Consider the following 12,845-nt stretch of genomic DNA (forward strand, 5'->3'; position numbering starts at 1 on the left):
ATGTATATTTTTGCTTATTTTTACTGTAAGTACAGTACTTACTTCAGTAAGTACTTAAAATTTTAAAACAACAACAACAACACAGTGAGCAGGCTAGGAACACCAATGCAATAGTAACTAAAATTGTAATCCTGTATAGCCTAACTGCTAAAATCGCATTATCTTGAATGAGACTCAGTGCAAACTCCGATGAATCAAATCAACAGGGTAGACTGTCTCAAAGTTGGCATTTCCATCCTGTAACGAAAAGGAGATGGTCTTCTGAGATAGTGCATGCCTGCATTTAGGTAGCCCACCAAAAGTGGGAACGCATCACAAAGAAGAGTTTTGCAAGGAATTTCCCTATGATAACGTAACATAAGGATGCAGACAAGTGCTACGATTTCAATAGAAACTATAAACCTCAAGCCTATGGCTGGGAGACCTGCATGCCTGCTCAGTTTGCTATCAAAATGCTTACTGTGGATAAGAAATTTCAAGGTCGTTTCCCATTCTCCCTTCTTAGGGTTTTTTTAATCTATAAAGGAGACAGCCCTTCAAACAGAGGGCTGAGAAGTTAGACTCCTAGTCTGCATCAAAAAAGATGGAAAGCCATTCCCTGCCTATTGTTTTATTTGAATGCAGATTTACATATTTAATCCATCAAGCCACTGATTAAAACTCAGTACAGTAATATTTGAGCGGGGCAGCCCTAAGATACACTCTCTCTCCCACAGAGTGTGACTGCCCTCAGAGCTGTTCGATGGGGAGGGAAATGCACTCTGCGCCTGCTCAGGAGCACTCTTACCACAATTGTATGCACAACAATGAGAAGAAATAAAGAACAGGGGGACAAAAGCATTGTTTCTCTTGCTTTCCCTTGCTTTTTGTTATTGCGTAAACATGCCGGTCGTGAAGCCTGCCAGGAAAGGAATTTTATCCCCAGAATCAGTAAAAACTCGGCATTAAAACAAAGATAAATCTGACATATTCTCTCGCTCTCACACACAAGTGAGAAGGAGTGTGTCAGTCAGCAAGAGAGAGAGAGAGAGATTATGCCAGCTTCATCCTGACTTTAATGCCGAGCTTTTACTGATTCTGGGGATAAAATTCCCTCCATGGCAGGCTTCTCAACTGGCATAGAACCATAGAAATGTAGAGTTGGAAGGGACCCCCGAGGGTCATCCAGCCCAACCCCCTGCAATGCAGCTAAAGCATCCGTGCCAGACGGCCACCCAACCTCTGCCTAGAAAGCCTCCAAGGAGGGAGAGTCCACAATCTCCCATGCCAGGTATATGTAATAACAAAATAAAGGGAAAAGAGCGAAAAGAGCACCCCCCCCCCCGTTTGAACCCTTCCTTCCTTTCTATCTGCTTGTTTGTTTTCTTTCTCTCTCTCTCTCTCTCTCTCTCTCTCTCTCTCTCTCTCTTTCTTTCTTTCTGTGTTTATCTGCTTGTTTTCCGCTTTCTTTCTTTCTTAGTGTCTGCTTGTTTTCTTTCTCTTTTCTTTCTGTGTCTATTTGCCTGTTTTCTTTCTTTCTTTCTTTCTTTCTTTCTTTCTTTCTTTCTGTGTCTATCTGCTTGTTTTCTGCTTCTTTCTTAGTGTCTGCTTGTTTTCTTTCTTTCTCTTTTCTTTCTGTGTATATTTGCCTGCTTCCTTCCTTCCTTCCTTCCTTTGTCAATCTGCCTGTTTCTGTGTCTATTTGCCTGTTTTCCTTCCTTCCTTCCTTGATGCTTGCTTCCTTGTGGTGGTGCACACAACACGCCCCTGGGCAAAAGCGCTCCTGAGCCGGCGCAGAGTGCAATTCCCCCCCCCCCAAAAAAAAATCTCGAATAAGACGCGGGGGGGGGGGGGACAGGCCAGGTCCTGAGCGAAGCCTTGAGTCCCGGGGGCACCTTCTTCCTCTCCCCCCGCGAAGAGGCATCTCCCCTCAGCTTCCCGCCCTCGGTCGCTTCCCTCGGGGAGGGCGGCCGACAGGGGACGCTCCGCTCTCGCCCGGACCGCTCTCCGTGGAGGAGGCGGCGGCGGCGGCGGCCATGGGCGAAGCGGAGAGCTCGGCGGTGGCGGCAGACGCGGGGTTGAAGGCCCCCTGCCCGGCCGCAGGGCCTGCGGCGCCCGTGTCGGCCGAGCCCGCCCCGCAAGCGGCGCCTGAGGAAGCGGCGTCAACGGCGTCGAGCGTCTCCTCAGCGGCCTCGGCGATGACCGTCATGACGGCGGCGGCTGCGGCGGCTCCCCCTCCTCCTCCGCCGCCGCTGCCGGTGCCGGTGGTGTGGAGCCCCGAGGTGGAGGTGTGCCTCTTTCACGCCATGCTGGGCCACAAGCCCGTCGGTGAGGAGAAGGCGGCGGGTGGGGGGATGGGGCGTAGGCCGCGGAACGAGCCTCGGGCTCGAGTAGAGGCGCCGGCCGCGGAGGAGAGCGCTGAAGGCGGGGTGACGCCTGTCAGGAGAAAGGGCATATAGAGAGGGGTGGGGGGACGGGACACACACGCCATATAGGCTGTGAAGCGTCCTGACATCTACGGGTGAAGGGCCTTGTGCAAATTTAAAGATATTATTATTATTATTATTATTATTATTATTATTATTATTATTATTATTATCATCATCATCATTATTATCCGTGGAGTCGCCTCGAAGCCATTTCCTGCACCCTCCTTCAAAAAAAAGTACATAGACTTAAAATGGTTCGATAGTTTAGTTGTGATCTTTTATAGCCTGAGGTGGTTAAAGTGCTCTTTTAACATTCGTTTTACAAAACAGCACTTTTCTCTCTTTTTTTACCCAGAAGTAATGCTCACTGTGTTCAATTAGGGTTGGATTCCTCCTACCTCCAAGTGTGCTTTAAGCTTGCAAATACTCATTTCCCTAGTTTAAGATGTATGTAGCCCCGTCATGGATGCTTTGGTTGAGATTCCTGCATTTCACAGGCTTGGGCTAAATGACCTTTAGTGATCCCTTCCGACATTATAATTCTATGATCAGCGTGAAAGATAAAGGGCATTAAGATGGGTCCCTGCCCTTAGGACTTCACAGTCCGAAATAATCTGTGTTAGTGCAAGGAAGGGCATAGGGTTGGACCAGATTTTGGTTATTATTTATAGTCCCGTCAGGGTGCATAGTCTTTCAAAAAACAACACCACCTTTCTCTGTATGTTTTCTCCTTCTCACTCCCTTCTGCCATTCCAGGTGTGAATCGCCATTTTCACATGATCTGTATCCGAGATAAATTCAGCCAGAATATCGGGAGGCAGATTTCTTCCAAAGTCATCTGGGACCATTTAAGCACCATGTATGACATGCAAGCGCTGGTAAGTGTCACCAACCAAGAAACTGAGGCCGGTGCCTGAGATGCTCCACAGGTCAGAGGTCCAATCCGTATGTGCAGATGTACCACAAGCAGAATCGGGTACCGTTGTGTCCCCTATTAGTGCATGAGCTCCTGATTAAAGGGAAACAATTTGCTGTGTTGTTGATCCTCCCATTCCCTCTGTACGGTGCAGATAAAGCCTAAGGGAGATGATCTCTTGTGAACGGCTTTTTCCTGCCTTCAGGTGGATTCTGAGGCATCCATCTCGCCTGTGGAAGCTGCTCACACAGAGTACAACATCTAAAAAAGCCATGGTCATGTTTGGTTTGATGCTCTGGTCCTGGCAACTTGTGATAGGGTTACAGTGTGCAGTATGTCCTAAATCTTTGCTATCCTTGTTAGCATGGTTGCTGTCCACAGCAACTAGGCCTTATTGGCATGTAAGGGTTACAGTTTGTCATAAAGGCCTCATATGATCCCAGGAAGGTGCCTTAACTGATTAGTAACTTGCATAAGAATCTGCACGGTTCTTTAGTGGAACCAAAGTTCTCATACAAGGTACAAATGAAAAAAAATGTCCTGGATTTTATTTCGCTTCTTTGCACAAAACCATTGCTGAAAGGAAATACCATCTTTGATATTTCTTTTTCATTTATCATTGTAATACACAAGAACCCAAATGGACAGCAGGTGTGTTTAATTTGTATTATCCATTCTTCCAGTTGATCATCTGAAACATATTGATTTCACTGATGTTTATGTTACTCTGCTTTGCTTGGGCGTAGTTGACCGATGATATTTTTAAACATGCATTTTTAAATAACTGCAGAATCTGATATGGCAGCTCTGTGCATTCTAATTGACATCAATTCTGTCCTTGCCTGGAATGTGCCAAATTGCATATCTGAAACACTCGTTAAAAAAAATTAAGCAGGGACTTTTGTTTCTTTAGTTCTTGATGAACAAGTTTAAATAACTGTAGTTTTATTATGCAATTTAATTACAAAATAAAATATATTCCTTATTGTCCCTGAAATGCAAGGGTCATTTCAGTATTTTCTTTTGTTGTTGTTGGGTAATAATTATAAATTGTATGTGATGACGATTACCTTTGCATTTGTTTAGCATATGGTTGGCTAACCTGTGGCCCTCCAGATGTTGTTAAGCTACAACTCCCCTTAGCCCTGGCCATTGTGGCCTATGTCAGGGATGATGGATGTTGTAGTCCAGCTACGCTTGGAGGGCCCCACGTTAGCCACCCTTGGTTTAGAAAATCTGAATTGTTGGTATAACCAAATTATTTATAGATTTCTTTCTCTTTAAAACATTTCTAAGCATGAATCTGAGATTCTTCCCTTCCCCAACTCAGAAAAAAACTTCAGCCTCCCTGAAGAAATTATTCAAGAGGTAAAAGAAGGTGAGACCCAAAAGCAGTCTTAATAATAACAACACTACTTACTATTTATATACCACAGGCAAGATTTTATTCTAGGAATTACTCTTTCATGACCCAGTCTCTTTCAGTATACTCTGATGCCTTTTTACTCAGTGGTAAGTCCTGTTGTGTTCAGTGGGGCTGCCTTCCCAGCAAGGATGCATAGGATTTTTTAAAAGAAATAGATCCCATTCGGTTTAAAGGGATGTAGCCCGGAGGAAGTGTACATACCCTCCAGATGTTGCTTGAGTACAACTGCCATCATGTCCTATTGTGTTGTTATTATTATTTGTTCTTTGTGAGCTACTTTGGCATTCATTTGAATGAAAAACAGCAGAGAAATATAATAAATCGAATCATCATTGGCCATGCTGGCAGGAGATGCTGGGGCTTGCAGCGAAGCAACATCAGAAGTTGGCTAGCCTGTAGTGTATAGGATTGCAGCCTATACCACTACACTCGATGATGATGATGATGATGATGATGATGAAATTTATATACCACCCTTCATCAAAAGATTACAGGGCGGTTTACAATATAAAAACACAAAAATACATGTCATAATAACAAACAAAAATAACGCCACCCCATAGAGTTTAAAAGGCCAGAGATTGTTTGATTAGCCAAAGGCCTGGATGAAGTCTGTGAAGATGTTCAAATCTGGATTGCTTTTTAATGCTTCTATTTAAGAAAAATGGAAAGCAGACACAAATGTATTCAAAAGCCTGATTACAGCATTTGAACAATTTTGATTGGTGCTTTAGTAAGCAGCAAAAGAATAATGAGACCGAATATTGATGGAATCTGGACTGAATTTTGGTTGTGGGTGTTCACATTTTTTAGAAAATGATTCAACTGATATCAGTTGGGTATGGCTAGGTTTTAAAATATTTTTAAAGCTCCCCCCACTTTTTCTTTTTCTTTTTCTTTTGTACTCCTGTCTTTTCAGTAGTGGAGCAATTCCAGAACTGTCTGTTGGGAAGAGCTTTCTGTTTAATTTTAAAGAAAAACAAAATGCAATCGTTTGCATATATATATTAACAAAGCAGTCCAAGCCCCCTTTATGTCAGTTTGAGGGGGTGGTTCAGTTGAGTAGAGGGGCCCTTCACTCCAGCAGCTGAGTCAGCCAGCTGCAGAACAGGCAAGTGGGAGGTCACTGGCAGAATCCTCACCAGCGTAGGCCAGTAGAAAGCCCTGATATAGGATATTTTGAGAGCAGGGAGGGAATTTGGCCCAAACAGCCCAGGATCTGCTAGATCCTGAGACAGTCTCACTGCTGTCACCCAATGGCATCAGGCCTGATCTGGAACCTGGAGCTGGTATGGGGATTTCCAGCTCACATACACACACACACCAGAAAAAAAACAACAACAGTTGTTGCTACGAGCAGCTGGGCTGCAGATGTAGCTGAGGCTCTGCTTCTCTACACATTCCTGCCAACAAGGGGTTGAGATTTGGATTGCACCCAAAAATCAGTAGCCTTTACACCTCATTTGCAGAGGTACCGTAATTTTTAAGTGCTTGGAATGGTTGAGGTGGATGTACTCTCAATATGAAAAATATTGCATATTTATATTCACAAGTTTCAAAAGAAAACACCATCTGTGCTTGGAGGATAGCTCCCTTATCATTTCTTTGCATTTTTCTACTTCAGTTGCTGTTGTCAGCTTACTGCTTGAAACAATCTAGTTTTGCTTCCTAAGTGATTTAAAATAGCCTTATTGGGAGCCGGGGGCTGTTGGCAATGACTGATCCCTTTAATTCAGTGCATATTGCTGCCATGAGCATGCCTGGAGAAGTAAAGAGGAAATTGAATTTGAATCAGTGCCATCTTCACCATCACTCCACTCATAATCATCCCCACAGGTAAAGTGATGATTGAAGATGACGTGAAAGAAGAGATAAAGGAAGAGATGGAATCGCACGCAGGTCCTGAAGAAGGTATGAGTTATTCATTTTAGCTTATGAAAATGATGTGTCATCCATAGGCCTGGTTCGCTCATCACTCTTAAGCCATAGTTTGTTTTGATCTCTGGTTTAATCACAAATGTTCCTTCCTACCGCCACCCTGGGCAACTGCACTGATCTCCAGCACACTGCTTTTTGTCACTAAAACTCAGATTGTGACTTGTTTTGTTTCAAACAAACCACAAGCGGCAAGGTAGAAATAAGCCAAGGGTTTATTTCTTGGCTTATTTCTAGTTGAAATCTGGGGTGGAGAGTCATTCATAAACCAATTTAAACAAACTAATGGGGCCACAGTGTTCTGGGATCTGATTTTCAGCCACGTCACATGTGGGTCCTGGTTCCAGCTACCATATTCTAACAAGGTAGGATAGTACAGAGAAAATAGCTGCTACTGGATTGGGAAATATAGCCGGTTCCTCTACAGTTGGGTTAGTTCTAAATCAGAAGTGGGGAGAAAAGAGGTCCACATTCTGATTCTCACAAGAATGAGTTCCGAATTGTGTTTTTATGTTTTTTCTTTTTTTGTTTTATGCTGGCTGTAATGTATGTGTTATTTATTTATTTTTGTTAAGTCACCTTGAGTTACTTTTGTAGGAAAAGGTGCCAAGTAAACTTAATTAATAATAATAATTTGGCATGATCTTTTTTTGCCCTGGGCCTGCTGTTTTGATTGGCAGTGTCTTTATGGTTTGTGGGGGTCAGGGGTGCCCATGTTCCGGATACCTGAGAACCTTCTTGAAAGCGCCTTGAAGATAATTCCCTTCATTCTTTTGGAAAGGTTCAGGTGCACTTCTAATAGTCACAGAGCTAAGGATTTCTGCAAATGCATTGCCACAACCAGTGAACATATATTGAAACAGCGCATTTGGTTTTTGGAAGTGCTCCTTCAGTTTTACTCCATCTATGCTTTCATGATTCTTTATTTTTTATTTCATAAAATTTATATACCACATAATTGTAAGGGAAAACATCAAAGTGGTTTGCAAAAATGTGATCATGAGACTCCTGGGAGCATCCCCAGTTCTTTCAGAAGTGTTCAGAATATTGTTCCAAGGCAACCCCAAGATCAGGGGCTGAGAGGTATTTTCATGGGGCAGACAAACTCCAGATCAGACCTTTAATATTTTGTTTTGTAGCTTTAATCAGGGGCATTTTTCTATTTTTAGAATTTCTGCCCATATAATTAAAGTGAGTTGAGTGTGCTTCTGCAAAGAGCTTGTATTTCCTTTTTAAAAAAGTTGGCCCACCTGCCCATTGGGCAGGGCTCGCATGCACCTGACTGCCTTGGATCATGGCCATAATGCGATGGATGCCATTTGATGCATAATCTTTCATTTAATTCTCTTTCAGTATATGCATCTATGGGAAGCCTGGCCAAAGCATCTGAGAAACCAAGCAGTAAGGAGAAAGAGAGAAGCTCGTCTGAATCTGGATCCAAAGAAGGAGCAGATAAGAGAAAGCGGAACAGAGTCACTGAGAAGGTTTTGAACGCAAATAGCAATCCTTCCAGTCCAAGTGCTGCAAAACGGCGCAGAACATAAGCAGTGGCCGAGCAAGGCATAAGCATGTTTGAACAGTGGAGCCTAGGCAGCAAAGAGATTTTAGAGTCTAGTTAGCACAATGCGGGTGGAAATGAGAGATAAATGCCTGGGCTCTATTGGTTAGCATAGAGCGGCGGAAAGGAGCTGAACAGTATCTTTAGCCTTACAACTTTGGGGTGCATGGGAAGCTGGCAGCATTAAGAACGTGTGTTCACTGAAAAAGTCAGGATGTGGCTTTTTTTTTTTACATACCAGTTGCACACTCTTGAATGGGATTCACCTAACCAGCCCCATTAGGGGAAGCCCAGCACAAGGACTGCTGCTTACACAGTGGGACTTTTCCCGCTCTCCTTCCTTCACATGCCTTCCAAAATGAGAACCCAATTTCTTGTTTGTGGCGAGTTGGGGGGATCATTCCATCAGGCAAGCTGTAATTCTTGCGGAGACAGAATGATTGGAAGAACGCGACATTGAATTCCAGTCTACGTATTAAACATCCCTCTTGGAACAACCATTCATGGAAACACAGGACCGTGGTTCTTGAATGGCTGGTTTCAACCTTGGGTGATGTTTGTATCTTGAGCTGCAGTTGCTAATTTTAGTGACGTAATAAGTGTCTTAAGTCGGTTACTGTTCTGTGAGAATTAGTTCCAAATGCCACCGGTTCTGGCTGAATAAGCATGCAAAAAACACACACTGCCTGCAAAATGAAGAAGGAGCATTCTTTGCTTAAATTATGATCAGCTTTGCCTCTTCCAAACTGGAGGTATACATTTATTTTTTCAGATTGCCGAAGCAGAACAAAGGTCATTAAACATCTTAAAACCAGGATGAACAATTTCCTCATATCTGGGCTACATATTCTCTCTAAGGAGGCTTAAAAGAAAATGTCATATGTATATTGGAAGGTTCAGCACAAACTGGTAAGAGTAGAAGAAATGGTGACTCTTGTCTTAACCACTTGTACTATATTAATGTCCTAGCTGCAAAGTCTTCAATGTGAGCACTTGCATTCAAGTAAGTGAAATCACTTGCATGAGAGGCATTTGCCAGATTGGGACAAATATATATATGTATGTATGTATTTTATATGCATTATTTAATTCCTTTTTTTAAAAAAACAAAACGTTATTTTTGCCAGGAGTTCTTAAATGGAAGTGTTGAAAATGATAATTTTGTCTTGTTACTCTACTTCCAAAAGTAGTTTTCACTTAATGTTTTGGATTTGTATGCAAAGTTGCTAAAACCAGAGATCCAGTCATTCATCATTTCCTGATGATCAGATAGTAAAATTTCCTCTTATTTTAGTGAAGTTGGGAAACATGTATTTTATAAAGAAAAACAAAACAAGCAAAGGAATGAAAAGGTAGCTGAAAAGCTACGGAGTTATCCATTTGTATTATCCTTTGCTATGCAATAAAGAGTTCCAGCCCATGCTTCATATTGCGGTGTCTCTCATCCTAATTATCAGGGATATAGCAAACACTTTCATTCTACTGCATATACCAAGTTAGCTTTGTTCTAGAAAAGAATCAGTCTTCCCTGTATCCCAGCTTCTTAACTAAGATTCATCACAAACATCAGATGAAGAAATAAAACTCCGTAGGTTTTTCCATCTCATCTGTGAGAATTAGGCCTAGGATGAACTTTAGCGTCAGGTTGTTATGTAATTATAATGAAGGCCATGGTACACGGAGATACTATCATGTGCTTTTCAATTGCACATGGAGTGTGATGTGTGATCAGAGGACGAAGATTTCTAACAATTGCTTCCCACCCACCACCCACCCAGCCCTGATAGTTTTGAGGACAATTGCCCAATCCAGCAATTCCGTTCTTACTCCAAGCACCCTGTACACAAGGAGGCCCAAAGGAGGACTTGTGGGAGTGGTTTGGTGCAGGGATGTCAAAGAAGGGTGTTAAAAACACCAGAGGGATCAGTTTTAGTGCTTTATTAAAGAAAGCTGTAGACTTGCAGCAAATCAGCCTGCCAGGCCTCTCAGCCTTGAGAGACATGGGACGGACACCGCAGCAAGGAGGTGGCTTGTCCACACTCAAGCAAACATTAATACATTCTTTATACACAAGGTAGCATACATCACTTGGGCCAGGACTTATCACCAGATGAAGACATAGGTGCAAATGCCCTAATCTTACAGACAGTTCCACTTTCTGGGCTCAGAGCCCAGCACCCCTAGCCCTCCGCAGATAAGGATAGCATCAAAGCATGCCAATTGGCTTATATCAAGCAAGTGAATATAAACATATATGAGCTCATTGTTACAGCAACTACCAATTAATTGTGGGGTTATCTTGACTTCCAGGATAGGGATTGCAGGAAGGGTTTTTGGAACAGTTCACCTTTGCTTCAATGCAAGGGCTTCCTCCATTCACTTCAATGGGAGAACGGAGCAGCTAAAACGGGATGCACATGGTGAGCTGTCCTCTGTTGTACGAACAGCAGCGCATATATATAGAGGCTCTTATTTCAGGAGCATTGCCTAAAAAGGGCTTAAGTATTCAACAGCGTGGAATTTTAGTACCCTGAATTGCTAACTCCCTACTTCTCAGGCTCTCCACATGCCGTGTCCTGCAAGAGCTCAAGTACCCATTCTCCATTCTAGAACGAGTCCACAAATTATGCAAAGTTCTGGAAAATGAACACATTTTAACTGTTTTTATAATATATATATTCAGATCATATAAGGTTTTAAGCACAAAGTGCCTAGATTCTACCAAAACAGTGACAACATTATTTTAAACTCTTCTGGAGCCTTAGCTGGGGAAAGGCCAACACTGAAGATTTATACACTGCTAGAACATATTGAAGTTGACAAAGTTCTTTTAATATAGTTTGACTAACTGTGGAAGCCTAGATAGAACAAAATAATTTAAGCCGGTCCCTTAAGATGCCTGTGAATTTATTTTTATAACCTGTATGAGCCTTTCAAATTGTCAAGTAAATTTTATTGGTTCAGCTTTTTCGTCTTCTCCAGTGTGCACGTAGTGTAAATTCCCATTAGAAGCAAAGATCTGACACAGACATTTCTGTCGATTCTAGAGAAAGCTGACTGTTCCTTTTCGAGTTTTTTGGTGAAAGGAAAGCTTGGGCACCTGTCTTTGATGATGCTGTAGCAGCAGTGAGTGCAACATCTTAAAACAATACAGCTTGGCCTCTGATTTACCTATTGATTTTGTTACAATTCTAGCAGCATAGATAACATCAGCACAGCCAACTGGAGGGTGGCTTGTTTACCGCATATAATGTATGCTTCAGCATTATTTTTGCTTGTTTATTAATATACCCTGTTTAGCTAAACTATCCTAAATATCTTCGCAGAAGCTTACGGAAAGCTTGGCTTATCGCTCAATATCCAGAAAAACCAAAGTGCTGCTCCAACAAGCACAAAACAACCCCTCTGCAGCGCCACAAATCCAACTCAATGGTGCAATGTTGGAAAATTGTCAATCAATTTTCCTACCTGGGCAGTTATCTTTCTACAAGGGCCGATATTGATGCTGAAATCCAGAATTGCCTGTGCTCTGCGAGTGCAGCTTTCTCACGATTGAATCTCAAGTGTTTGAGGACTGGGACATTCGCAGGAATACCAAAATACTTGTTTACAAAGCGGTTGCACTACCAACTTTACTGCCTGCTTGTGAAACATAGACCACTTATAAATGCCATCTCCAATTCCTCGAAAGCTTCCATCAACAGTATCTCCGAAAAAATTTGCACATCACGTGGGAAGACAGGCGAACAAATGTCAGTGTACTGAAGGAAGCAGAGATCACCAATGTCAAAGCAATGATTCTTCAACATCAACTTTGCTGAACAGGTCATGTGCGGATGCCTGATTATCGTCTTCCAGAGCAACTACTCTATTTCCAACTAAGATTGGAAAGTGAAATACTGGTGGACAATAAAAGAGGTTTAAAGACTCTCTCAAGGCAAATCTTTAAAAATGTGGTATAAGCACCGATAACTGGGAAACACTGGCCTGCAAGCGTTCTAATTGGAGAACAGCCTTTACCAAAGGTTTCATGGACTTTGAAGAAGCACAAACGGCGAAAAGGAGAAACAAGCTAAGAGGAAGGCACATTTGGCAAACTCACCATGATCAACTCCCGCCTAGAAACCTATGTCCCCACTGTGGAAAGACGTGTTGGATCCAGAATTGGCCTCCACAGTCACTTACGGACTCTCTGTTAAGACCATGTCCATGGAAGACAATCTTAGTTGGCTACAAGTGATCGCCAAAGAAAGAAGAAAGAAAGATGTGGGGTCTTCACGTAGCTTATTTTAAAGGGTTAGGGTTAAGGAACATGATTCAGGCTAAAGCTAAAGAGGTCCATGTCTGGTCAGTGGTTGGATGGGAGGTAATAATAATGATGATGATGATGATGCCATCTTCAACCAGGCCTTTGGTTGACTGACATCCAGTGTCCTTTTAAATCTCTTGGGGGGGGGGCGTGTTAGTGTCTTGTTTTTGTTCATATATATAGAGAGAGAAAGAGAGAGAGAGAGTGTGTTTTTTATACTGTAATTTTATGTTGTGAACTGCCCTAAGATCTATGGATGAATTTAATAAAATCATCAACATCATCATCTAGGA

At 42.5% G+C, this 12,845-nt stretch overlaps 1 protein-coding gene across 2 annotated transcripts; it reads left to right on the top strand.

Annotated features, from left to right (window-relative positions):
• The first annotated feature begins 1,823 nt into the window (after positions 1-1,823).
• MRGBP (MRG domain binding protein) lies at positions 1,824-9,670 on the top strand. Of its 2 annotated transcripts, XM_028735401.2 has the most exons (6): positions 1,824-2,307; positions 3,165-3,286; positions 4,621-4,702; positions 6,587-6,661; positions 8,039-8,169; positions 9,016-9,670. In XM_028735401.2, exons 1-6 carry the CDS (start codon positions 2,016-2,018, stop codon positions 9,061-9,063), a joined length of 750 nt encoding a protein of 249 aa, XP_028591234.2. In that variant the 5' UTR covers positions 1,824-2,015; the 3' UTR covers positions 9,064-9,670. The 2 variants fall into 2 exon arrangements, with proteins under 2 accessions (XP_028591234.2, XP_028591232.2); XM_028735399.2 differs by having other exon boundaries at positions 1,829-2,307; positions 8,039-9,670.
• Positions 9,671-12,845: the final 3,175 nt, after the last annotated feature.

This window comes from Podarcis muralis, chromosome 5, assembly GCF_964188315.1.
Source record: "Podarcis muralis chromosome 5, rPodMur119.hap1.1, whole genome shotgun sequence".
In the NCBI taxonomy this organism is placed as follows: Eukaryota; Metazoa; Chordata; class Lepidosauria; order Squamata; family Lacertidae; genus Podarcis; species Podarcis muralis.